Raw genomic sequence first — 26,984 nt, forward strand, 5'->3', positions numbered from 1 at the left:
CATGATCAGGGGACTGCAGGGCAGGCCTTACGAGGAGAGACTACGGGACCTGAACCTGTTCAGCCTCCACAAGAGAAGGCTGAGGGGGGATCTAGTGGCCTGTTACAAATTAGTCAGGGAGGACCAGCAGGCATTGGGGGAGTCCCTGTTCCCCCGAGCACTCCCAGGAGTGACCAGGAATAACGGTCACAAGCTGGCAGAGGGTAGATTTAGGCTAGACATCAGGAGGTGCTACTTCACGGTCAGAGCGGCTAGGGTCTGGAACCAACTTCCAAGAGAAGTGGTGCTGGCTCCTACCCTGGGGGTCTTTAAGAAGAGGTTAGATGAACACCTTGCTGGGGTCATTTGCCCCCAGTAATCTTTCCTGCCATGGCAGGGGGTCAGACTTGATGATCTGCTCAGGTCCCTTCCAACCCTAGAAACTATGAAACTATGCAATGGCCCAAATCCTTGGCCCCCATGGAAACCTAGCTAGAGAGCCAAATCTTCCACACTCACAGAGGCGGTAGGACTAGGCAGTGGGAAGGGAAGGGTGTCTTTCTGGGACAGGTAGTAAAAGGGCACCTGGAGGGTCTTTGAGGCCTATTGGCTCATTGTACTGACACCTGGGCCTTTGGCTCCTGTCAGCCCACAGCTACAGCAGAGCCAGCTGGAGTCTACTGTGCCCCCGGGACCGTCTGCAGAAGCAGCAGCTCGGCTGTGACCCTTTGTGACTGATACCAAGCGGGACCCAGGGACAACTCGGTGATCCCCAGAGCCCGGGGCAGAGTCTGCGGAGCTGCCAATTAAGGAGGGGAAAAGAAGCCGTATTCGGAAAGTGAGCAGGTCTGGGCTGGGATCAGCTAGAGCACCACTGCCACCCGCCAGCCAAACACAGCCTCAGGGACCAGGCTGAGATGCTGAAGTGCTGCGTGGGGTGACGGGGCAGAGTGGCGCACACTGCTCTGTGCTGACTGGGAGCTCTCCCAGCTCCGTGAGCAACTTTGAATGTCATCACGCCTCTCACGAGGGCATATCCCAGCTTCCCTTCATCTCCTGCTTAGACAGGTGCTCTCCTAACCCCTGAGCAAACCCAACAGGGACAGAGGGACAGGCACTGGAGTGAGAAGGCCACGTGCTGACTTGTGGCTGGCCCTAGCTGCACAGCTGTGCATCGAACACGTAAGCCGGGGCTATCGAAAGTGCACCCTTTCCAGGACATGGGATTAGAAGATGCCCTGCATCCCTATGCCTGGGGACCTACCTCGTGCATCCTCTGCGGTTCCAAGGTGCTAAGGACCAGCAACCATTTACGAAGCCATGTAAGTAAATGCACCAGGTGAACACTGGGTACTTAAGAAAAACTGTCCTTAGAGCTGCTTTGGATGTGCAGTTTGCACGACTTAGCACCTCAGGTGAGTTGAACTCCTGAAAATCCAGCCCCAACTGGATTTTCGCTGGAGGCATTATGAGAAAGCTGTCACCCATGAAGAACTTAAGGGGGTTTTATTTCTAAGCAACGGAAGCTGGCCTGTTGAGATGACTATGCGTGGTTTGGATCAGGGAAACGTCTAACACTTCCTTCTTTTTTTCTTTTTTTTTTTTTTAACGAATGACTTCAAGAAAGCACAGCCCTTTTCCCAGAACCTGCAAAGTTTTCAGAGTCACAGTTTCTTGCCGAACCTTTTTTCACCGAGGGGTACTTATTAACCACAACAAAAAAAAGTTAAAATACACTGTCCAGTTCTAGTTCCTGCTCCCTGCAAAACCATATGGCTTGATCTAAGGCAGAGTAATCTTCTCCCGGTGACTCATGCCAAGAGAAGAATGTGTTTTCATTCTGGAATTAAGGCAAAATTTCCACCTTGACTTGCACTTAATTCATGAGTGCAAAACAACATGGTGTTTCTGTGGAAGGCTCTGGGAGAAGTCCAGTGGAGGGTCTCCCAGTTGGCAGTTCAGACATGTTTTGGAGCCAAAGCACTCAAAATACTTGGCATAGTGAGGACAAATATTGCCCCCATTTTATAAATGGGAGAACAGGCACAGGCCATAAAGTCAGCCCTTTTGTGACATGCAGTCAGCAAAAATCCCCAAAAAACATTTACACTGTATTAGGGCACTGTCCACCTGGGATAAATGTGCTTCTCTGACTTGCTTATAGCCTGGTTTTCCAGTCTTTACAGGCTACAGTCACTCCCAGCTGGGCCATAGCCATGTTCCCTGTCTCTTTGAGCTGGGCAATTTTGGTAGGGTGGATGAGGAGCCTTGGCTTTGCAGTTTTCTTTTAGTAGGTGTGTGACTAAATTCTGCCCATATGTCTCCCTGCCACCCTGCTGGGTAGGATCTCACCTTCATTAGCATCCTCAATGAGGCTCAATGGCATGTTCAGCTTGTGGAAAAGGCACTTAAAAGGAGATGTGATAGCATTCTTCAAATACTTGGAGGGCTGCCATAAAGAAGAGGGGAAAGCGCCTTGTCTTTTCCTGCAGAGAGGAGGATGGGGACCAATGGCTTGAATTTGCAGCAAAGTAAGTTTAGATTGGATATCCAGAAAAACTTCTTTGCCATTAGAACAATGAGGCAGCGGAATAAGCTGTCTGGAAAGCTGTGGACCCTCCGTCACTGGAGCTGTTCAAGGAGAGGTTGGACGGCCACTGGCAGGGATGATCTGGGTGTATCTGTGTCTATGCTCTACCATAGGTATTTCCCATGCTTCTAGGCTTTACTAGTTGCCTCCCCGCCACACTTTCTGCTAAGCGTGTCAGTGTTTTTAAGCCTTCTCTGAGGTATTGAGTGTTGGCTACAGCCAAGGCTGAGGACTTTGACTGGGCTGTGCCAATACCCCTGCTGGGAGCAAAGCCAGAGGTTCCTGGCTAGAGGATTTTGCCCCTCCACTCAAGGTCAGACTGATGATCTAGGGGTAAGGAAGGAATTTTACCCCAGGGTCAGATTGGTATGGGCCGTGGGGGGCTTAGCAGGGGGCATGGCTCTCTACCTGGCACCTTTTGAGCACATATTGACAATGTTTTATAGGAGCAGGACATTGGCTGCCATGGTTCCCCTGCTTTACCTGTGGCAGGACACGGTGTTAGGTCTGTGTTGAGTCAGGGCTGAGGGTCATCTTATGTCGAGTTTAGATTATGGTTGTATGAGATGGTTTGGATAGGGATGATTCTGCCTCAGGCAGAGGGTTGGACCAGATGACCTCTGGAGGTCCCTTCCAGCCTGACTTCTCTATGGCTGAGCCCTTGCAATGGCTGAGAGCGTCTTACCCAGCGTAGTGATTGATTGAAGCAGCCAGCGCATTCCCAGAGCCCCCTGGCAAAATGCAGAGTGGCTTCTTGAGGGCAGACTCCCAGTCCTGTCGCTTCATCAGTCCATTCACCACCTGCAGAGATGGAGGCACAAACATAGCAGTGTCCCAGAGCCTGCCTTGGAGAGCGATGCAGACCAGCATTGTTCTGGGCCTGGTCACACTACAGAAGGGCTTGGGAGTGTTTCTGAGGGAGCTGGAAGGGGTCCTGGGCATCTTTGTGACAGGCACTAGATGAAGTTTTGGATGACATCTCTTTCCTTGGTGTCTGATAGGCACCCAGCTTGGCTCCAAGGCCCATGCAGCAAAGCTGGGAGCTATCTCCCTTCATGAAAGGTAATGGATCCAGGTACAGAGTCTAACTTAGCCACAGTTCTTACTGGCAGCAACCCTGATCTTCCAGGGAAGTGCCTCCCATGAGCATACAGCCTTGAGGATGCCCCAGGTGTCTGACCTGCAACACCCCCACTTCTCATTCAGGCCTCTCATTCTCCAGTTCTGCTGATGTCCTTCATTCCTGAGCCACCACTCATCTCCTCGTCTTTGTTATCCACAAAATCTCCACCCCCGACCCGCCAGGCTTGGGAGAAATGCAGATCCCAAAAGATCCTTTGCAGTGGGGCAGGACCTGATTTCTGGTCCTCTCCTTACCTCGAACATGAGGCCATCTCCAGCCATGACCACCAGGGCGTTCCAACTGGACAGGTCACCATTCTGCACAAAGTCATGAGCATGATTGGGTCTGTCTGGAGAAAGGGAAAGAGAAGCACTGCAGATTGCGATGGGATGGGCCGTATCAACTGTGTGATGCCCAAAACAGGGAGAGTCTCCTCTTCCTGTGCAGTCCAGTACCTGGCACTAAGGGAGATGGTCACAAGATGGCATTTGTGTTACCTATTGGCCTTTCCAAGCTGTTCTCCCAAGCCGTGCTCCCAGCCTTGGAGCCAATAAGCAAGAACCTACCCAACCACTAGGAGAGGGTGAGGAAACAACAAGGCTAAGATGGGCACCCAAGAAAGGGCTTGCATGGCTAGTGGGTACCTGGAGAATCTCCCCTAACCTGGAGGAGTTCTGTGCACATGTCATACATCTCCAAGTCATGCTGGAGTGATGTTGTGAAAGGATGTGACTGATTCATCTGTCTGTGCTGCCCCTGTAAAGTTCTCATTGCTGAAGGATGGGGTATGCAACATTAATCACCCCCATCCTCTTGCTTTTTGCTCCTTTCTATTCATTTGAATACTGTGCATCCTATTAGTCAAATGCAAATGAGTCACTTTGATTTGCATGCTCCCATCCTGGAGAGTCTCTAGTGCTAAAGACCATAAGTCCAGTGCAGACAGGAGACGGAAAGGAACGGAGCCATCAAAATTTACCCCATGCTGGACAAATGCCCAAGCCGGGGGGCAGTGTCAAAGACAGACCTTGGGCACAGATGCGTACCCTCTGCTGATGGCAAAAATGCCCCTATGACACTACTGCTGCTGGCCGCCTCCTCACCTGGCCCCTTGCCCACCCGTGATGGCAGCAGACTTACCTGTCACAAACACGGTGAACGCTATGTTGGCCTCCGTCAGCATCGGCTGCACATGGGAGTGGAAGAGCTGCAGCGCGCGGCCCGTTCCGCTGTGGGGGTTGAGGAGCACCAGCACTCGGCAGGGACGTGGCAGGAGGCTGTAAGTCACCCCTGAGTACAGATGAGAGAGCAGACTCAGCCCTGGCTACGTCTACTGGAGCTTGCTTCACAGAAGGTAAGTCTGCGCAGTGTCTCCCCTTCCTGGTACTCGGCTCCCAGGGGGGTGGGAATGGTCTGGCTGAGACCCAACACATCTCTCCCCATCTAGATCTCCAAAATAACTGCCCAGGAGATTCAAGCCAGAGTCAATGGGCCCCAGGTCTGTTTAAGGTGACCCACAAGGGATGCTCTGAGGCCCCAAGTCAGCACTGAGTGCCAACACCCCTTCCCCAAGCAGAGGTCAAGAGAGCCCCATGCCCCCACATGTTGTCCTATGCAAGTAGCAGCTGCTCAGTGCTGGCACCTGAATGCAGAGTCTATTCCAGCCCGGCATCGGTAGACGTGGCCCCCTCGGCCAAGGGGCTGACAGCTCCCACCCCAGAGCAGCTGCAGCTGCAGCACAGGCCGTGCCAATGCCCTAGTGCCATAGCAGTCTCTTTATCTCTAATTAGGGGGGTGGGCACTTGTCCCTCCCCTCAAGAGGCAGGAAATATCGGACCCCTGCTAAGCCTGCCAGCCAGGCTGAGGTGTTCAAGACTAGTCAAACTGAAGGGTGAGCCATTTTGGGTGGCTTGGCCAGAGGAGCCAGGAGGCTCTGTTGTTCCACCCCAGAGCTGTGCTGTTCTGTCCCAGGGTAGTCATTTGTTCTCTGCTGGCTGGTTTCCTTCCCTTGTCTCTGAGGCAGGAGCAATTTTGGGCCCCGTCTTGGAGGGAGGAGATCCATCCACCAAGACCAGCCAGTCCCTCACACTCCCATATTTGTGCTCATATAGTGGTGCCCTCACGGCCTGGACACGTCCTGTCCTGAGGGTGACATACTGGGCCATGGGGTGGTGAGCAGAGAGCTGAGCTTTTCCTATCGGGTGCTCTGTGTGGGGAGTGGGAAGGTGAGCTGGGGTGACCTGAGGCTGTATGTGGCTACTGATGCTCCCCACTCTCTCTGTCAGATCTGAGGAGTCTGGGAGAGGCCGTGGGCTTGGCCATCTCTCTGCCAGCTTTCCTGCCCTGGAGATTCCCCGTGGTGCATCTCTGCAAAGGGAGACCACAGGATCAGTGGGCAGGACAGCACGTGAAGCGTGTTTCACCCAAGGAAGCAGATCAGCTGTGCTAAGATACATCCTGCTTCATCTGGCAAGAGATTCATAGAGGCCAAAGGGACCTCAGTGGGCCATCTAGTCCGACCCCCTGCCCCTGGCAGGCAAGAAAAGAGACATCAAACCTGGGGTCAGGTGATCCCAGCCAGGTGCCTGTCCAGTCTCTTCTTGAATAAGGGACACAATTCTGCAGATGTGAAATTACACCAGGGTCAGGCGGGGCCTGTCCGCATCCATCCTAGGGGCACTTTTTTGTTTTGGCTGCCTAGCATTGACCCTGACGTATTTTCACAGGGCCTTCTTGTCTGCACTTCACCAGCACAGGTTAAATGGGAAGATCTTGGGTGTTTAAAGGGGGATTTGGGACCTCCTCCACACCACAGCTGTGAGACAGTTGTCCCCTGCCCTGTTCACAACAGCCCTGAGGGGATGAGCAACTCTGGGAACATCCGGGTCTCTCACGAAACACGGTTGTGCCCTGCCTTAATCATCTGATTGCTTTTTGAGGGCTGCGTCAAAACGAGCTTTACTCAGCTTCTCCACCAGCACTTCCTCTTTAGCGCTCACCCCAGCCAGCACAAGGTAAGCTGTTTGCAACAACCCACAACTTGGTTTGTTTCAGGATTTTCTGCACCTTTGGGAGATGAGTCACAGGGCCAGCACTGCGGCCCTGGGCTGGTCTCGGGCTTGTACGGGGTTTGCATGAGTGGGACATGACTCCGAAGTGGCAGGCAGCACTGCTGTGGGAGCAGACCCTGGGCACCAGCTAAGCAGGGCAGCTGTGGTGTCCAGTTCCCTCTTCTCTGCTAGGGCTGCTGTGGTGCAGGCTGATGACAGCTATTGCTTGAGCTCCGCAGCTGAAATGAGGGAACTCTTACGGGCTCTTTGTGTGGGGACATGTGGGAGCATTTTATAAGGCAGTGGGTAACTCCAGCTTAGCACCCCCCTCCTGCTCTAGTGTAGAGGAGTCTCTGCAACATAAGCAGAGCATCTGTTTCACCTGGGTCAGAAGGGCCCCTCTTGCTATAGGTTCTGGTTTGCTTAAACATAAGTCCATGCGGAAGCAAAACAGTAGTTGGGAAACCAACTTTCTGGAGTAAATTCCACTAGCTGTGGAAAGGGCACCATTAAACCCAGTGACTCAGCTTTTCCCATTGCAAAACAACAGCCTATTTCTTTTGGCCAGAGCTGCAGAGCACTAGGAAATTCAAAGCTGTTTCATCAGAGGTAGAGCTAAGGGAAGCTCTGTTATCATTCCTGGCTTGTAGTGCTGCTGGTCTGGGTAGGGAGGACTGAGATGAGATGGCAATGCCCCCCTTTCCCACGCTAGCTCATGGTTTTCTGTGTCCTGCTGCCAGAGAAGTGACTGGGACACCAGCCTCCCACTCAGCACCCCAAGCATTTCCTCCTGCACTTGGCAAGGACAAAGGGCCACCGGCCCAGCTCACCACGCAAGTTCCTCCTTCCTCAGGGACAGTGACCCAGAGCAGCTCTCACCTGCTGCACGCTTGGCAAGCGCCAAAGGAAGGAAGACAGCTCTTCTATGCACTAAATCTGTTGGTGGCTGGGCTGGGCTGCAGGCAGCCTCAGCTTTAGGGTGATCCAAGCCATTGCAGAAAACCCTGAGAGCTTTTTAGCCATGAGGAAGGGAGATCAGAGATAAAAACAGACCATTTTGTTCATGCCCGGTTATTTCCCTAACCTGCTCCAGATGGATGAGCTCCAGTGGGAGAGGAGGCAGTCTCTCTGGGACAAAGGCCTGTTGTTCACCTAACCCCCAGAGGAGCTCGGATTCCAAGCGCTACAGCCTTCCCTACACTATAATTAAGGCACATCGGGGACGTCGTTTCATAATATGCTTGTCACCTGACCTATTTATGGCACTCTGAGAGCTGGGTGGAAACAGTCGTTGCCGTTGTGTCACCATAAACATTTTTATGGCAGCACAAATGCCAAGCAAACGGATGTCCCTGCCGCAGGCCATGCCACAAATGCCTCAAATTTGTGGCTACAACAAAGGTGGTATCAATTTGCGCTGCTTTATTGCAACAAGTGTCTGCTGGGTTTCTACTGGGACAGCATAGGCAGCCCTGAACTTCCCATGCTCTCCAGCCACCCCTGGGCAGGCACTTCAAGGCTTTCAGGGGCTTGTTCCTGTATGTCCCAGTTATTACCATTCCTGGGGTGTGCAGGGTCAGGCCGGTTTTGTCCTGCTCCCAGGCTAAAGAGCCAGGGAGCCCCTGCCTGGGTTCTGCTGTTTGGGGTTTTCTGGGTGCCCGCTGACACCGACTGGCAGCCCCAACCCCAGGACTGCACTGGAGTTTTGAATGTGCTCCACTGAGGTCCCAGGGCTGAGACTGGAAATCAGCTGATTGTTGGTCCCAGTCCTGGACCTGCACAGGAGCCAGCTTGGCTGCTTACAGAGATGCACCCTGGAGATTCCCCGTGGTGCATCTCTGCAAAGGGAGAACGCGAGATCGGTGGGCAGGACAGTACATGAAGCGTGTTTCACCCAAGGAAGCAGATCAGCTGTGCTAGGGAACTAGCTTTACTCAGCATCTCCTCCAGCGTGTCCCCTGAGGAGTGGCAACACTCGGTGAGTTGGTGTAGCCAGGCCTCGGAGGGTGTTGCCTTGTTTTCTTGCCCTGCTCTAAGCAGGGCATGAGTTAGGATTTCTTAAGCCTCATACCCCAATGCTCCTGCTGTTGCTACCATGGAGCGAGATGACTCGAGAATAAACCAGGCGTGTAGCTCATCCAGGAGAAAGCCCACCAAAGGAATAATGGTTTCACTGCTTCACGCACCATTCGCCAGCCCCATGGGCTGTGACACCCTGCACCAGGCAGTAACCTTGCATGTCTACACCCCGCAGCACACTGCAGTGTAGACCTATCTGTCAGGTGTAATCCAGTTTCTGTCCACACTACATCTAACCTGGCTATGAACCCAGTGGGGTGCAGGCACCACATCACCATCTGTGCCATCAGGAGCAAGGTTTTGCCTGTCGTACTTCCCCCAAAATGAAGCCCCTGCCTCTGTCAGAGGAGGAATCAGCGTGAAGGACTGCAAGTGATTTGGAAAAGGCTGTCGGATCCAATTTGGTGCATGTGGGGATCATTTTCCGACAGGTTTGCTGCTGGAGCTTGATGTCTGAGCCAGGCTGAGGATGGAGTCTCTGTGCGTGCACTAGTGAGACGAGAGGGAAACGCTACAGACTCCAATAGAAAATTATGGAAGCCATTAATGATTAAGAAGATCCAGGCTGACAGCTCTGCCTAGACATGCAGCTGGCTCCCGAGGAGACGCTTAGCCAGAGTGGCAGGGAATGAGCTGTTCCTTCATGTTCCTCTCCCACAGCAGCGCTCGGAGGGCACCGCTCCTTTGGTAACGGACACAGTTACCTGGAGCTACATCGCTGTCTCCCCGGCTCACCCCTCTGACCTTGCCTGTCTGTTGGTAGGGAGTGGAGCTGGGATGCCCCGGGGAAGGCCAGGCTAGAAAAGGGCAGGCTGGGAGTTTGGCTTTTGGGCATCATTTACTTAGGGCTCAGAACAAGGGGGAACAGCAGGGCTGGGGCCTGGCTCATTGCTCAGCAGGGAGTCAGGGAGGCTGAGTTGAGATGCTGGGTCCATTGGAGCCAACAGCAATCTTCCTGTGGCCTAGATTTTGTCCTTGGTTCAAGTCCCAGGTCTGCCCAAACACTGGGCATGGACAGACAAAACATTTATACCAGTGGCACCTACACCAGTGCCAGAAAGTAGCAGACAGACTATGGAAGCCCCTAACCTGGGGTAAGTTTGCCCAATCAAGGATAATTATACCTAAAAGCATCAGGGACAAAATTCTGCAAGTGTGATATTACACCAATTCAGGTGGGATCTGTCCATATCCACCCCAGGGGCACTTTTTTCTTAGGTCAAATAGGCTATTGCCTGCTCCCCTGGCACCTAGCAGCGATGCGCAGTAAGAGCCGTTCAGTGTGAGCTACTCCAGCTCTCCATGTCTGTCCATTCCTGACTCCATTACAACAGCAAATGAACCAGTAGCAACAACACCAGGGTATGTGTCTGTCTGTCTGTCTTTCCCGCTTTGTACAGGGGAAAACATGCAAAGAGGTGGAGAGCTGATGTTTCTGAGGTTCTCAGCAGCCCCAGCATACTGTGTAGGGGACTGGGAGGGTTTCACAGCTCTGGAAATCAGGCCCTCATTTGGGGTCATGTAGTAGGTCAGAGTGGAGGTCAACACTGAACCCAGGTCTTCCATCTTTCAGTTCCTGCCTTAGCCCTGCAATGCAGGGCTGAGCTGAGCATGAAATGGGTTGGGGAAAGGGCTGGCAAGTTACACCAAAAATGTTCAAGTCTTGCAAACCAGCTCTTCTCCTAGCTCTTGTCCTCTCCTGCCCCTCATTGTCCATCACAGCTCCCTTGTCCCCTTTCCCTTCTCCCACAGTGTCCCCTGGGTTGGCAGGGTGCTCAAGGGCCATCAGGTCTAGAAAGGACTTGGATAACTCCAGTCCCAGAATAAGTCAAGGGTGGAAGATGCCAGCCAAGGCCAATGGAGAGACCTCCTGCAGTGGGCACATGTTGGAGGGATGTGAAGGGTGTCTCAACACATGAAGAACCTGCTCAGCTGTGGGCAGTAATAGGAGTGTCTAGTTGGGGGGTTGTCTACATTACAGGGCTGCTGTCACCATAGCTGTGACAGTGTGGCACTGGTGGCAGAAGCCCCTAGTGGAGGCACAGAGTGTCGCCTTCTGCCAGCCTAGGTACCATCTCTCTGGACACCAGAAGTCCACCTCTGCATACAGAGCCATATGCTGATGGGGGGGTTGCTATCTCAGCAGGAAGTGTGGAAAGGACATTAGCTATGTTGGCAATGCTTGTAGTGTAGGCCAGACCTGGGTATGACAACACCACTGAGCAAAGATGAAACATTGCTTTAACTCACTTCTCCGTAGCCATGCTCAGACTCTGGCCCAGTCTGCATAAGCACGTTAAACCCTGATTTAGCATGACAGATAGTCCCAGAGCTACCAACCTCACCTCCTAAGCTGACAGCCATAGCAAAGATGTTATCTTTGTCCCCCTCCAGGCAGGCAGATACCATCCGCCTCTTTCTGCTGGGTTCTCTCTTGCAGCCTTAGCTCCTTTGGACTTCCTGTAGCCCGTGGGGGAAGAGGGAGGGAAGGGCAATGGGGCCTCAGGTCCAGCTTGGGGTTGTGGTTCACAAAGCCATGATACATTTATCTCTTGACACTCAGAGAAGCAAGCCGGGGCTCAGGGGGGTTGCTGACGATGGCACAGAGCAGCTAAGCTCAAAGGCTGGCAAATTCAAGAGGTTTTAGGGTGATAAAATAAAAAGTGGCACAAAGTGGCAACATGTCACAGTCCCTCCTCTCCCCCATCAGCTGTCTACAATAGGAGCTGTGATAGGATCTGTGAAATCATCTCTACCGCTCAAGGGGGAGAGAAAGTCAACTGAAGAAGCCAGCAGGAACAAGGTAACACCTTCCAGCAAGTGCCTTGCATTTGCATTGAACCCAAGGCTCACGCTGAAGCTGCAAGGGAATGATTGAAACCGTGTGATTTGCCAGGCAACAGCTGAGTCTGGAGTGGGGCGGGGAAGGGGGGTGAGGGTTAGCAAACATTGTGTCTCACGTCTGAGTGAATTCACTGGCTCCTGTGCTTCCTTTCCTTGCATGCTATTAACAGACAATATGGTCCCATCTGCTCTACCCGCCTTGCCTAACCCTGCGTGGAGGGGTGTGTGGGGAACCCAGTGCTCCCAAACCTGGTAGATTCCTATACAGCTGGGTGCTTATATATTCCCATTTTACAGAAGGGAAGAGAAGTGGATGGTTTCAAAGCACCTCAGGGATTTAGACACTCTGGTCCCATTGAAACAAAGAGGATGAGTGTCTGAATACCTTGAACGGCTCTGGGAAATTCCAGCCTGAGCGACATGCCTGAAGTCATGCAGGAAACATGTGGCAGAGCCACAAGCTGAGCTCAGCTCTCTCGAGTCCCAGCCCAGTGTTTCTATCATTGCACCATCCTCACAGCACCTCTCCCTCCTTCACCCGGCGTGTCTTTATCCTGAGTCAGGGCAAGAAGATGGCTCGCAAGCTCTCTGACTCCTGCGGAGGAGCAAATGCTGACATGGCAGAAATCTCTGCTTGGTCATGTTTGTTGAGAAATGCTGGAGTCATCAAGGAAGTAACTTGTGTCCCACAGCGCTGTAACTAGGGACCGCTCTGGGCAAACAGATCCCCCAGCCTTTAGGACCTGTTTGGCCTCTATTCACACCCAGGGGAGCAAGGAAAGGCTGTTTAGCACAGAGCGGGGAAAGCCTGGAGTTCCAGGTAGCTGCGGGGCTGGAGGGCCCTGCCCTGAGGTAGCAGCGCCTCTCTCTTTAAGTTAAACCCATCTGTAGTTCAATGGGAGCTAAGTTGAAGGACGCAGATAGGTTTTTCCAAAATGGGGTAAAGGGAGGTTTCTCCACGCACAAACGAAGACGCCCTCCATGCAGAGAGAGAGGGTATCATTTGCATTTACAGTCTCTCCGTTCTTTTCGAACCTTCCTCATGGCTTTGGAAATGTAGATGCTTTTAAGGAATGAGCATGCGTTGGCCATGCAGCGCTCATTAATTATCCCTCATCAGCTCATGTGAAATAGCTTTTGGTCCAACATACCTACTCCTAGGCCACCAAATACAGCCTGGCTGTGGCAGATTTGAGGCACTGCACCCACAGTGAGCAAATATAGCTGCTGTGTCCCATCGTATGTGCTAGAGTAATCCTGGAGCCACTGAAATCAAAGGGTATTTTGCCATGGTCTTCAGCAAGGCCAGGGGTTTATTCTAAAACCGTATCTCTGTCTTTCCACTTTTGCTTCCCCACCCACTCTAATGTGGGTGCAATGCTCGTGGTACATGTGCTAATGTTGATACGGCACAGAGCAGTTCTAGGAAGCTGATACCATCCGATTTGTAACAGCATAATGGTGGCTGTAGTGCTGCTTTTTGCTGGCCTAGCCCTGTCAGAAACACTGTTTTCAGTGCACTGTGCATCATAGAGCCAGATCCTCTTCCACCTCTTAGGCATGTGAATGAACGTGGGCACCTCAGCGTGACTAGTCCACCCCGTCCAGGTCCTGAAAATCCATGACTCCATCTATTTTTGTGCCACACAGTCATCTTACCATTGAGACTGTCACAAAAAGCAGCGAGGAGAAGAAGGACCCACCAATCTCTTGTATTAACAGTTTGTCAGGGACTCCCACAGGATGGAAGAGAGTCGCACTTAGACACCCAAGTCCACTTAGTTGTCCAACAGGCAGACTGGGATCTGGCCCATAGGTTGTAAGTGTTTTGCAGTGGAAAGTAGTCTACCTGGGTTGACTGTATAGCATCTAACACAGGGGTAGGCAATTATTTTGGGTGGAGGGCCGCTTACTGAGTTCTGGCAAGTCATCGAGGGCCGCATGACAGGCAGCCAGGGGCAGATAAATATTAATTTTCTAAATTTTTTAGGGGCCCTGCGGGCCAGATAAAATGACTTGGTGGGCCGCATCTGGCCCGCAGGCCACATTTTGTCCACTCCTGCTCTAACACATTGGCCACATTCAGGGCCTGTGGGCACCTGTGTCTTACAAACAGCCCAGACCACATTGTGTGAGCGCTCCAGACCCAGGCCAGATGAGTTTGCCCAAGCTATGGGAGCTGCCCTGTTTGATAGCAGAGACTAAGAGACATGACCAAGCAAAGACCTCGCAGAGACAGCAGCCGCAGTAAGCTGAGGATGATGCTGGAGCACCCGCTGTCCTGCTTCAGTCAGCTGGGACAAGGAACTCCAGCCCAGCTGGCAGCTGCAGGAGGTTTGAGGGACCTTTGTTTTGCAAGCGCCTGCTCGGTCAGGGAGGTCTCCCCAGACTCCGAGCCCCTTCACAACGGCCATCCTACCCTGCCTCGGCCCCTCCTTCTCCCCCACCGAGGGATTTCAGGAAAGGGCTGGCCAGCCCCACCCCTTGGAGCTCATTATCAGCTAGGGACAAATGCCCATCTGCACAGGAGAGGGTAGTTTGCTCGTCCTCCTACGTGGTGCTGATTAGCTGCACTAAATGTGTTTGCCAGCTAGGAAATAAATCAGCTGTGGTGGGAACAGGAAACAGTGGCCTCTAGTCCAGTCCTTGAAACTCTCACCTCCGTTGGTTTCCTGGTAAACCTCCGAGATGCTATTTTCCAGGGTAGATTCACTGCTTGGAGGAATAGGGGCAGGTCTGCGTGGGGACGACAGTGATCAGCAGGCAAGCGAATGCACAGCACTGTTGCTACACCGCACTGACTCCCTGTGTGTAGACACTCTGAAGGCCAGACCCCTTCCCACCTAGTAGGTGCCAAAATGACACCCTATTTTGCCCCTGAGAAAACAAAGCATAAGGGGTGGGGGTCTACCTTCTTCTCACTACCTGTTGTGTCTTGGTCTTCAGGGTAAGGGGACAGCATGTTACCAAAGCCAACGGGTTAGCAAAGCGGAGAAAACTCGCACTTGGGCATCTAGGTGCACTGAAGCACCTGACAGATGGCTGGAACTGGGTCTTTACCCTACCTTACAGGGGAAGCAAGTGCTGAGTAGCTAGTGCACAGTATTTACAGCAGCTTCCCTATGTGGACAAACCCTGAGGATCTATCCACACCAGTCCAGCCTGGTCAGCTCCCCTTGGGTCTGGAGTCTTAAAGCCCCAGCTCCTAATGATGTGTGAATCTTAATTTTCATGTACCAAGCAAGTTTCTAGCTCTTGTGGCTGCAGAGGGAAAGTGGAAGGTGTGGAGAGAGGGCGCCAAACAGGATCAGAACCCAGAGGGCACCTGAGAGGCCAGCGGTTTCTAATATTGTTTTTAGAAAACTGATGCGACTGTTAAGCCAAATCCATGATTTCAGCATTTCTGAGTAACTCCAGATGACCCAGCCTTTCTGAACACAGTCCTGTGCAAGTGCCAGCAATCTGGACCACTCCCTGCTTGCCCTCCCCTCAGCCCAGGCTGCCCATGTGTGGCGGCTCATTGCGGGGCTTTGTGACGTGTAGCAGAAGGCAGGGGAGGCTTGCACTGTATGGACTAACTAAATCAGAGGTGCACAAGCTTTCATAAGTAATGGCTTGCTTCCTCAGAGGCTGTGGTGGGAAGCCGCACTATGTTCAGACCTTGCCTGCAAAAGACTGCAACAAGGGCTTGGTGCAGGCTGGGGAGCACCTGGGATGGGGTGGCCAAAGGTGCCTCTGCTGGGCCCAGGCAGGTTGCAGGCAAAGAACATGGCTGTGAAGATAAGCAAGAAAGCATTGTAACCTCACTGGCCCCTGTGTCCAGGTACTAGAGGGCCTAACCCAGCCCAAGGTGGCAGCCTCTGGTGGTCTCCATGGATGAGGGGGGGCTTTTCTTCCCTCCATCACTCAGTGGGGGCACTGTCAGCCACCAAAGAGTTTTGTGACCACCACCCCCAGCGCACACATGCTCATCAAACTCAAACAGGGGAGTTGCTGTGATCTGCAGACTACTTATTATGGCTTTGTTGGACCACCATGGGTCCACGGATCAGAGCTGGGAAAGCACCAGTATAAGACCTCCCATATGTTCTGTACTGGCAAAGCCCTGGTAGCATGGAGGCATCTCCCTCAGCACAACTGCATTTAGTGCTGGTTTAGTAAAACCGTCCCACACAAGTGAAGCCAGCCCAGCAACATTAGTAGTGGCCCAGTTTTGTTGGTGCCATTGGGTCTACTCTAGGGTATTCTGTGGGCACGGGTATGCCAGTAAGGGCTGTATCTTCTCACCCCCTTGGCCAACATGGCCAGGCAAGCAGAAATCTGGAGCTTGGAGCCGGCTCTGATGTGGGGAGAACTTTTCAGCCCCCTGTGAGCTAAGAGATGCTCACAGGAAAGAGCAAGATTTCAACAACCTCTTACTCTATTGAGTAATATCGAGTCTGGGCTTGGGCATTTGATGTCCTGGGAAGATGCATGTTCCCCCATCAGCACCCAGCTTCCTCTTTCAAGGCTCAAATTAGAACTGCAGCAGATGAGCTGAGAATGAGTCAGAAGAGATGCTGTGGAGGGGGACAGGAAAAACTGTCCTTCCAGAGACAGCCTGATTTTTCTCAGGCTAGGGTCCCATCTTGAATCACTTCCATCCCACAGCAGCAACTCCTTGCTCTGAAACAGCTGGCCTCTACATGTTCACCAAGATCACGAGGAGACAGAAAATCTACCTGCAGAGATCCTTGTGTGACCTCCTGGCCCTCATATGCATGCACTTATGGTCTAAAGTATGACAAACTGGTTCTACAAGTGAGTGTAAACCTCCAAGCTGTGTAGGAAATAAGAATTTGCGTCGTGACTGGGCACTTGAATATCACAGCGATGGGTGCGATGGATTGAATGGGAATTGGGAATGGAGTATGGAACGTGGCACCTCTGCATTTCCCATCCCAGGCCACTCCAGGTCAGTGTTCCTGTCTCAAATGACTGTTTCAGGTTGCTACAACCTTTGTGAAAGGAGGGGACAAAGGCAGATCTCATCTGACGCACCTTGTTAGAAACTACCCTCACAACAGAGACCCTTGTGTAGCACCAGCATGGAGCAAGGACTGAACGGGCCGCAGAGACTGGACCTTAGAGGTAGTCTTCCCTGGTGAAGCTGGAAGGGAGTTTGTATGGTTGTGGCCCTGATGCTGTGGAGGCTGTTGACCTCCATGCCAGCTCTGAGGTCACATTCTCTTCAAAGGGAGAAGAAACTAATGGCAGTATTTAACAGGGACATCAAGTTAAAGCAGCAGAGGAAGTGCCCCAGAGCAGACTGGACATGGCTTGCTCTGTTCCTGGTCTCTCAGCTGAGAGGAACAGCTGTGGTGGTGGTTTATGGTGAGTCCTGACCCATAGGAATGGGACTGTGATCTATCAGCTTCTTTCACACCGCTCAGAGAACAGCCCCGTTTGTTGTGCTGCCCATCACAGCTCAAGCCAGTAACAGAAGGAGGAACCCCTTACAACGTCCCTGAACCACCCCGCTCTGTCTGAACTACGGACCCTTCAGGAGTGAACGGTGTTCCCAGGAAGCAGCCGCCCACCAGGAGCTCACTCCACAAGTTCGCTGGTACTTGTGAAAAGTACTTGTGAAAAGTACAGCTCTCTGATACTTGTGAAAACTCCCTTGGGTTTTTTGGCCTTAGGCAACTCCTAGACCCAGCTCAGCCCCACTGTGACCAAACCATACTTAAGGAGAGCACCCCAGCTGGAGAACAAGGCCAGAATAACGAGGAGGAAAGGAAGGCAAGTCTTCATCCACCACAGTGCCCCAGAGTCACCTGCCGCCGGCAGGGTCTGTGAGCCCTACTCTCCCTTCTCCCAGAGCGGCAGATTCAGAGCCACACTTGAGAGACCCCAGCACCTTCGTTCTGCCAGCAAGACGCATTTCTAGGAGCTGGTTCTAAACAGCTGGGAAACCAAAGTGCCAATTACAGTCACAACTTAATTAACATCTGCAAGCTTCTGCGGCTCCTCAGGGACTCTTGGGCTGGAATGTGCTCTTTGAATGCTTTTGCTATCAACCCAGCTGGGCCCTCCTCAGCCAGGCCTGAGGAAAGCAGAATGATTGGGTCCTTAGTGAAGGGTCTCCGCCAGAATGGGCCTGTAGGCATGGGTGATGCAGAGTCAGGGCAGCAACACAGCCCACAGATGGGCCAGGCTGGCCTGCAAGGGGCTCTCACTAGGTAGAAAGTCCAAGGGATAAGGAGTAAGGGGAAGAAAACAATCTACACAGGGTTGACCAGTCTGTTGGGTGATGAGCTGGGAGGAGACAAATCATGCCTGACCAACCTGATTGCTTTCCATGATGAGATGACTGACTATGTGGATGCGGGGAAAGCAGTGGATGTGATATACATTGACTTTAGCAAGGCTTTTGATATCATCTCCCACAGCATTCTTGCAAGCAAGCTGAAGAAGTATTGGATTAGATGAATGGACTGTAAGGTGGAGAAAGCTCACCGGATCAACAGACTCAACGGGTAGTGGTCAAAGGCTCAAGATCCAGTTGGGAGCCAGTATCAATTGGAGGGCTCCAGGGGTTGGTCCTGGGACTGGTTTTGTCCGGTATCTTCATTAAGGTTCTGGAAGATGGGATGGAGTATACCCTAAGCAAGTTTGCAGATGGCACCAGCCTGGGGGGGGCGGATAGTAAATAAGCTGGAGGGTAGGGATAGAGTTCAGAGTGACCCAGACAAATTGGAGGATTGGGCCAAAAGACATCTCATGAGGTTCAACAAAGACAAATGCTGTGAAGATAAGGACTTAGGACGGAAGAATCCACACACCATACAGGCTTGGGACCAACTGGCTAAGCAGCAACTCTGCAGAAAAGGACCTGGGGGTTACATTGGGCAATAAGCTGAATATGAGCTAGCAGTGTGCCCTTGTTGAGAAGAAGGCTAATGGCATACTGGGCTGCATTGGTAGGAGTGTTGCCAGCAAATCATGGGAAGTCATTATTCCCCTCTATTCTGCACTGGTGAGGCCCATCTGGAGTACTGTGTCTAGTTTTGGGCCCCCCACTACAGAAAGGACGTGGACAAGTTGGAGGACAACAAAAGTGGTTAGAGGGCTGGGGCACATGATGCATGAGGAGAGGCTGAGAGAGCCAGGCTTATTTAGTCTGCAGAAAAGAAGACCAAGGGGGGATTTGACAGCAGCCTTTAACTACCTGAAGGGGGGTTCGAAAGAAGATGGAGCTGAACTGTTCTTAGTGGTGGCAGATGACAGAACAAGGAGCAATGGTCTCAAGTTGCAGCAAGGGAAATTTAGCTTGGATGTTAGGACAAACTTTTTCACTAGGAGGGTGGTGAAGCACTGGAACAGGCTACCCAGAGAGGTGGTGGTGGAATCTCCATTGGAGGTTTTTAAGGCCCAGCTCGACAAAGCCCTGGCTGGGATGATCTAGTTGGGGATAGTCCTGCTTTGAGCAGGGGGTTGGACTAGATGCGACCTCCTGAGGTCCCTTTCAACCCTCATTTTCTATGAGACTTCTGTGTTTGGCTCTACCATTGGTCCTGTATACAGCAAGTCCCTTTGGCTGACCTAGCCTGGCTCACTCTGGATGAGCAGGGGCGTCTGTACCATCCTGAGCACGACCTGCCTCTCTCTCAAATGGGAAGCAGTGTAGCTGCCTCTGGGCTTGTCTATCCTGCAGCGGTGGTGGTATGTCCTGGCATGCCACCCCACCCACCTATGCCAGCAGGCACACGCCAAGCCCAGAAGTCTCTTGGCTAGGTCTCTGTACATGGGAGCAAGCACTTGGGGTGAACCCAGAACCTCCAGACTTCCAGATTGGGAGCGTATGAGTGGGCGCAGGTGAATGGGGCACGCTGGGATCTGCCAATGCTGTCTTGGCATCTCTCTTCCCCATTTCGTGCATGGGGAGCAGAAAATGCTGCATCAGCAGCTGACCTGATTGGAACTCACGTTGGCGTCTTGCGCTGCAGCTCAAGAACGGTTTCCTGCCATGGCACTGGGCCAAGGCATCTCTGAGTCTCAGTGCAAACACTTCCACGCTGCCAAGGTGGAGTCTGCTCTACTGGACAGATGGAGGGAGGTAACAAGCTGGAGACAAGTGAGCTCTCTTGAAAGCTGTTTTCCAGAGGGTTTGTTTGTACTCAGATTTTTTTTTAATGTTTCCCTCCCCCCTTTAAAAATTGAGAAGAGATCTGCCCTGTCACAGCCATCAGGGAAAGCAGGGGCCTTTGCTACCACATAAGAAGGCTTTTCTTTCAATAAAGAAATTATAAATTGTGGAGAAATCCCAATTTTTCTCCCTGGGGCTTTAATTCACCCTGATACAGAGCTAGCCTGTGCCTAAGCACCTACTTTCTTCAAGTGGGACCCCAAGAAATAGTAGCCCTGTCCCAGCTCCCTCCCCACCCAGTTACTGCTCATGGCAGATTCAAACACTCCTCCACTGTTTGAAGTCACTCTCCTTATCTTTCCCACCACACCAAGGTGTAAACTTTGAGATAAGTGTGTGTCTAATCTGTGAAAGGCATCACACTGCAGCCCCTGGCACTGTCACAGGCATTTTTAGATCCAGCCTAAAAAAGTGGGGAGGCTTGCAAATCCTAGGGACTCTTGTTTCATGAACTGCTTTTTGTTTCCTGCTCTCTTTCCTACATATTCTCCCCTTCAGCACTGGAGAGCAGGGCTCTGATGCTGCAATGTACCTCTTGCAGGCTCAGACCAGAACATTGCGCTGCTGCAAATGAGTTACAAATGAGCCTGATCTGTCTGTGTCATTTTTTTTTTAGTACATCGGGATCTAATCTTCATTTAGCTTCCCTGCCAGCTGCTGCACTTGAAATAATAATAAGTGAAACCAAGGAAGCCGCTTTCCCTGTCCAAGATGAGCGAAACGTAGTGATCCGCCACACAGACACTAAGGGTTTTGAGAATCTTGGTTTTAACAAAAAGGTGGAACGAATTGCTTTTAAATGTGAGTTAATTGGAAAATATCCTCTTACAGGAAAGGGATTGAGAAAAAAAGAACAGATTAAATACCACCCCCCCCACCCCAGCTACTAACAACATCCTCGCTTATTAAGATGAAAAGAATGTTATTAACTCAATTTACTTTGGGTTATAAAAGGTCAGTAAGTCAGACACAGGGCTGCAGTTTTGGACAAGATGAGCAGGGGGCCTTGTTAATAAATAGCTTTTTGCACTAGAATTAAAAATAATAATGATAAAAAAAAGCTAACAAACGTTTGATTTTAGGCTTGGTTTTGTAAAAGCTGCTTTTTCTTAACCTAAAAACTGAATCACCAGCCCAGCCTGAGTTGACGTGTTCCTTTAAATGCACTTGTGTTCATTTTGAAGCTCGATCATTGTGACTGGACATGGAAATAAAGGCACTGGGGCATATAACTGCATCTCTGCACAGACATTCAGACATATGCGCACCAAACGAAAGCCAGCCCTGATGTAACTCTGCTGAAGCTGACAGAAGTCAGCAGGAACGGACGTAGCCTTTTGTGTTGTTTAGATTTGAATTAAGCTTTACCCAGCACCCATCACATCAGCCTCTGGTTCTCATGGGGAACTGAAAACAAAAAGTGTAACGCTCTCCTAGTCCTGCTGCCGATCCCCTCCTGTGCTGCCTATAGATCCGCCGTGGCAACATAGTCGCTTGCTGGAGACCTGTTTGATTAACTAAATGTGTCCGGCCACGTGTCCCAAAGACCCCAACCCAGAGCTGACGACCCTCTTGTGAAAATGCCAGACTACCAGCCCCCAGGAGTTCAATGCTGACTGCAAGGATGTGCGGGGCCAAAGGAACAGGAGGCTGGCAGGGTCCAGAGTCCTGCATTCACAGGCAATCGTTTAGCTACAGAGTCCTAAATATTGTCCGCTCCAGCCCTTCACATGCCGCAGCCTCTTATGAAACAAGTCCAATACACCTCTTCAACATGCCGCAGGTAAAAACCAAGGGAACAGTGTCAGTGGCAGAAATGTTACTAGGTTAACATGTGCTCAGGCAGATTATTCCCCATGCCAGTGAGGACATATATTTAGTGGTGCATTAGAAGGTGCTGTTATTTATTAAGCCAAGGGATTCAATGGGAAGGAAAAGTTAATGGCACCTTATGGTGGATCTTTTACTTAGGCAAAAGGCCGTGAATCTGTATTGCAACACCCACAGCAACAGGAACTTTCCCTTGTGTACTGCTACCTGTTAAATGTAACGGGGCATGTGAGCAGTACCTCTACTCAAGGGAGGCAGTGGATAGCCACTGGGCAAGGTGAGCCAATGGTGTGGGGACAAAGATGCCTGGAGCCCATAGCCCCCTAGCCTGAAATGCCCATGTCCAGTGATGCCCGCAAACCCATTTCCCTGCCTTGGGGCACAAATCTATCAGTATGTGAAAGCCAAGAGAAGTTGAATCATCCTGCTTGCCCCTCTCCCAGGCCAGACAGTGTTTGGATTCTCTCTAGAGGTCGATGCAAGAAGCCCCCCCTTCCCTCAGCCTGTCCCTTCATGAACTGAATTACAACAAAGCTTCCAGGCACGGAGTCAGCTGCTGTCCCTCTCTGTCTGTCACTCTCTCTCACCCTCCCCTCCCCACGCTCCCCCTCGGGGAAATCTGTCTCAGCGCGGAGGCAATGGTATAATCACAGCCCACGCAGGAGACAAAGCCAAGCAGCGGGCTCCGGGCTCCAGCTCCTCGCTGTGCTACAGCTGAGGAGGATGCCTGACTTCTTTGCAAACTGGGTTTTGTCTTCCATCCTGCAGGGAGCTGGCAGGGAGAGCTGTGCACAGCAGAGCTTGGAGTCGGGAAGAAAGAACTGGGGTGTGCACTTCTAAATAGCTGCATGCCCCCTTCTCCATCATGGTGATGCCCCAGGCTGGGACAAGCAGGGGTTTCCCTCGTGGGCCTGAGTCTGACTGGACCATCAGCACTCGCTGCTCCTCTGATCCAGAGATGCTGGGGCAGGCAGTGTAGCATCTCTCAGGACTTGGCCCAAACGTGCCCCATTTTTGTTTCCCTGCCCAGCAGTTCCAAGTCTCTGATCTCTATGGCAGACAGCTTGGCCATGTCCCTGGAAGGTCATTCAAACAGCAGAAACCTGCTGGGTTTTGGCCACTGATCCCTTCCTTCCATGGTCTCTGTATTGAATGAGCCTCCTGGAAGTCCTTGTAGAAGGAGCCCCAGCCAAGTGGCCTCTCAACGGGCAGGGCCAGCACTGATGGAGACGGTACGGCTTCGCCTGCTCCTCAGTCGCTATCTGAGCCTCCAGGCCTAAGCTCTCCCTGCCAAGGCTGCCATTGCAATAAGGGATTGGGGAGATGGACACTTACCCATGAGGAACTGGAACGAGACCATGCAGTGGATGTCTCAAGGACCCCTGACCAGCTACTGGCTATTTTGCTGGCTGCTGATCTGGATTTGTGCTTGTGGTCCAGAACTAAAGGACTCCTTCTTGTTAACCCCTCTGGGCCTGTTCCCCTGCCTTCACTTCTCCCTTCTTCCTCCAGCAAGCTCACAAGAGCATGGGAGATGCTAGACACCCTAGTGACAGGAGGAACGCTGGGCTTGGCATGGAAGAGGACTTGTTGGCATTGATGGCAGGCAGCTAGTCACCTGGCATTGGTTTCTCCCTGTCCCAGCCTCACCCTAATGATGGATGCTCCACAAAATGAGACTGTCGGGGGCATCAGCTGAGTGGAAGCCAAGAGGAACCAGCGGAAGTTCGTGGCCCTTCATTGTGCCCTGATTGGGTGAATGTGGAGGGGGTGACAACCTGCCCAGGACACATCAACTCAGGAAGTGACAGTGAGGGCATCAGCCTTTGGAAATAGCCTTGCAAGTGCATCCTGTGACCACCTCTGCCTTCAACTAGGTGGGTGGACAAGACCAGACTATCTAAGCAGCAGAGGGGTGGGCAAGTATGCTGCTGACATCAGCATTGCTTATATAGTCCATGGCCAGCTGGTGAGTAAATATTGCATTGTCCTGGCTGTGCAGGGTAACAGCCTTCTGTGGTGGCTGGAAGGTTCCCTTCATACTTTGTGGTTGAGTGATTTTTAGTTCCCATTTAAGCAGCCCTGAGCTGCAGCCTGTGACAATGAACTTCCAGCCCTCGGCTCCGGGGGCCAGAGCTGAATGCAGGGGGCAGTTGCCAGATATCCCAGGCTGAGCAGGGACCCCCCTCCCAGGGCTTCTAATCAGGCTGTTACCTTCCCTACCCTGAGTCAGGTGGAAGAGATCAATTGTCAAAAGAGATCAGCTGCTCCCAATCTTTTCTGTTCCACCTGCTACCCCAGCCCTTCCAGTGCTGGCTCCCTGCTGGGGAGGTGATCCTACAAACACACCTGTTGCAAACTAGGCAGCTCCCGGGAGCTTTCATCCAAATGCTGTCTAAAAAGGAGGTGTTGGCAGATACCACACTTATTTATGGCTCTGCCCCTCTCTAAGGGTGCATATTGCTGCCCCCCTCAACCTCACAGGGACAAGTGGCCATCTTCACGCTTGACAGATCTCTGATACAAAACAACTGCTCTTATCCCAGCCCCTCCAGACCACCCCTGTTCGGGGAGGATGGGGAAACCTTGCCAAACAGGTTTGAATGGAGCTGGGCTGGGGAAAAAAGTTTCTCTCTAATACCCCACAGAAGAAATCAGCTGCTTCAAAAAGGTTCCCACAGCGCGACCAGGGCAGGCGGAAGGCTTCAGGGCAAGGGTATTTGGATGCCTTTGTATCACTCCTGCTCTGGGCATGCTGGCTTGCCTGGTCAGACAGGTTTGGGGCTGGGAGAAGGCAAGGCTGATATTACAGCCAGGGCAAGGGTTTCTGAGTTTCTCCTGTAGGAATTACGCCTCTTGCCTGTTATGTTCCAGCACACAGCTGACTTTCCAGCCCTTCCTTCCCTGGCTCCCAGGGTACTGAAGGAAAGGCGTCCTTTCCACACACAAGGGCAATGGAAGGGGAAAGTGCATACACCTGTTTAAAGGTGCAGCTCAGGGCTGCACTCAGTCCCCAGCCAAGCAGGCTGGAAATGCAGCTGAGCTCCCAGGGGCAGTTTGAGCTTCACTTCCTCATCAGAAAGAGACTTTGCCCTGCCCTCTGCTTCACTTCACCAAGGGAGGGTGTGTGGTTGGGAAGGGTTTCCCTGCAAGTACAGCTAGCTGCTCGCATACTCCAGGCAGTCACCCTCTGACCTCACCCTGCTTTAAACCCGAACAATCAGAGCTCGGAGACACAAGTTCAGGAGCTGGCTAGAGAAATCCTAGTGCTACAACTTTCCTAAGCTGCCTTGTTCTGGCAGGGAAACACCACCCAGCTGGTTTTAAAACAAGCTTCCCTGGGCCATGCTGGGCAAGCATTGAGCTCCAGGAAGAAGGATGGCCGTAGTCTGGCATCTTGCCGGGGTAAACCATGCCTGGAATACAGCTCCAGGCAAGTCACTGACTTTCTGGTCCACTCGTAGAGGTCCTTGTGGAAGTAGTACATAACAATGCAAAGGCCAGGGCAGAGATTTCCCCTACCCCAGTGGAAACATACTAAGAGAGCACTGCTAATCAAGATGGATCCTTTGCCCTTTACATTGGAGCTGGGATCCCAGGAAGTGGCATTTAATTTCTACCATCCCTCACCCTGTTTTCCCAGGCACTTACCTTCCTGTTTCGGGATCTTGGGAAGGGAGAGCTCCCTGATTTTCTTAGCCCAGGTCTCAGCTAGCTTGAGATTTTCCTCTACATCCTGAGACCCGGAGACCCGGAAAGTCTTAACCACTTTCTGCCTGGACGCTGAGGAATCCCACCAGCCCTTCTTGAAGGGGTAGCAGAAAACAGAGAAATAGGCTGCCGGCTCTTGGGTCTCTCCGCCTCTGAAGGAGCAGCAGCCAATGCAGTCTGCCAGCTTCAGCACTATGCTCAGGCTGTCCGGACCAGCCTCCGCTCCCTGGATGTGCAGCTCTGCACTGCGAGTGAGAGTGAGGGCACAGCTGTGCTTCAGCTCGGGCACCAGTGGGAGCTGGCCACGGAGCAAAACTTCTGCAGAGCCCGGCTGCGGGGAGCCGTCCTCTGGGCCCTGCCAGCCAGCCATCCCGGCTCATTTAGCAGCACCTACTGAGAGTGAGAATGAGAGAGGCAGCAGATTGCTGTCATTTGCCGCTGACTGGCTGTGGGGAGGGCCGGCCCTGACTTTTGGGCTGTTGGAGGGAGCCCAGGCTCTCTGCTGACACCAGGCTGCATAGCTGGGGAATGACATCACGCATTGTTTCATTCATAAGAAAAATGAAATAAATAAATGCCAGGCCAAGGGACTGTTGATAAATTACTGACTTTTTTTTTTTTTTTTTGCAAAACACACACACACACACACACACACATATATGTATATAAAGAGAGAGGGGCATACACCCACTGCCTCCCCCCACTATACTTTTACCGCCTTTTCTCCTGACCTGACACTGTTCACTTGACAGTCCATGATACACCTCTACAGTTAACCATCATCATCCCTGTTACAATAACCATGCCTGCGCACTTGTCTCCATTTCCTGTACCTGTTACAATCATGCAAACCGCCTCTGTGCCCCTTCCCTTCCCTTTCCCACCCCCACTTATACCTCCTCTGTTTCTTTCCGCAGCCCTTTCACAGCTCTGCCACTCCTGAGTGTTCATCATCTTCTTCCTCCTCTTCCTTATCATCATCACTGTCCTCCTCTTCTCTGGTGGTCTCATTCTTGAATGGCCTGTGCCATTCTTTCCTTTTCCATGTGTCTTCTTCCACCTTCTCTGTCATCTTTTTTTCTCATCTTATAGTGCAGCTGTAGGTCACTCTGACAAAGTCTTTGGTGGGGCGATCCACGCGCCCGTACACGAGCAGGTTCCTGGTCTTCCACAGGGTGTTCCTGAAGCAGGGGATGACCTGGTCAAAGCAGGCTGTAAGGAGCCTTGCTGCTTGGTCAGGCAGCCAAACCGTGCTGCCTCTCTGGTCAGGGTCGTACTGACCCCAAAGCTGCCCCGGTGCAGAAATCCTGACACACAACCTCATGTCCAGATGTGCAGGGCAACGCGATTCAGGGGGAAGAAGGTGGGGCTGGGGGCTAGAAAAGCTGGGCCTCAGCTTCCTGCTTCTGCCACTGTTTGGCTGTGATGTCTAGGGTCATGTTACTTCACTGCTCGGTGAAGAAATGGACCTGTTTCTTCAGCCTCTGCAGAAGAGAAGACTGAGGGGGGATTTGATATCAGCCTTCAAATACCTGAAGGGTGACTATAGAGAAGAGGGAGATGGGCTTTTCCCTCTGGCTGTAGGGAACA

At 52.1% G+C, this 26,984-nt stretch overlaps 1 protein-coding gene across 1 annotated transcript in view; it reads right to left on the reverse strand.

Annotated features, from left to right (window-relative positions):
- Window positions 1–25,962, reverse strand: part of SPHK1 (sphingosine kinase 1) — a 34,021-nt gene extending 8,059 nt beyond the window's left edge. Inside the window, exons 1-4 of the mRNA XM_019503053.1 lie at window positions 25,335–25,962; window positions 4,833–4,982; window positions 3,947–4,041; window positions 3,255–3,370 (exon numbers count right to left, since the gene is read on the reverse strand). Coding sequence (XP_019358598.1) covers window positions 3,255–3,370; window positions 3,947–4,041; window positions 4,833–4,982; window positions 25,335–25,764 — 791 coding nt within the window. The 5' untranslated portion in view covers window positions 25,765–25,962. The remainder of the gene's footprint in view (window positions 1–3,254; window positions 3,371–3,946; window positions 4,042–4,832; window positions 4,983–25,334) is intronic.
- Between the last annotated feature and the right edge of the window lie 1,022 nt (window positions 25,963–26,984).

This window comes from Gavialis gangeticus, unplaced genomic scaffold, assembly GCF_001723915.1.
Source record: "Gavialis gangeticus isolate Ggan-Ray unplaced genomic scaffold, GavGan_comp1, whole genome shotgun sequence".
Classification (NCBI taxonomy): domain Eukaryota; kingdom Metazoa; phylum Chordata; order Crocodylia; family Gavialidae; genus Gavialis; species Gavialis gangeticus.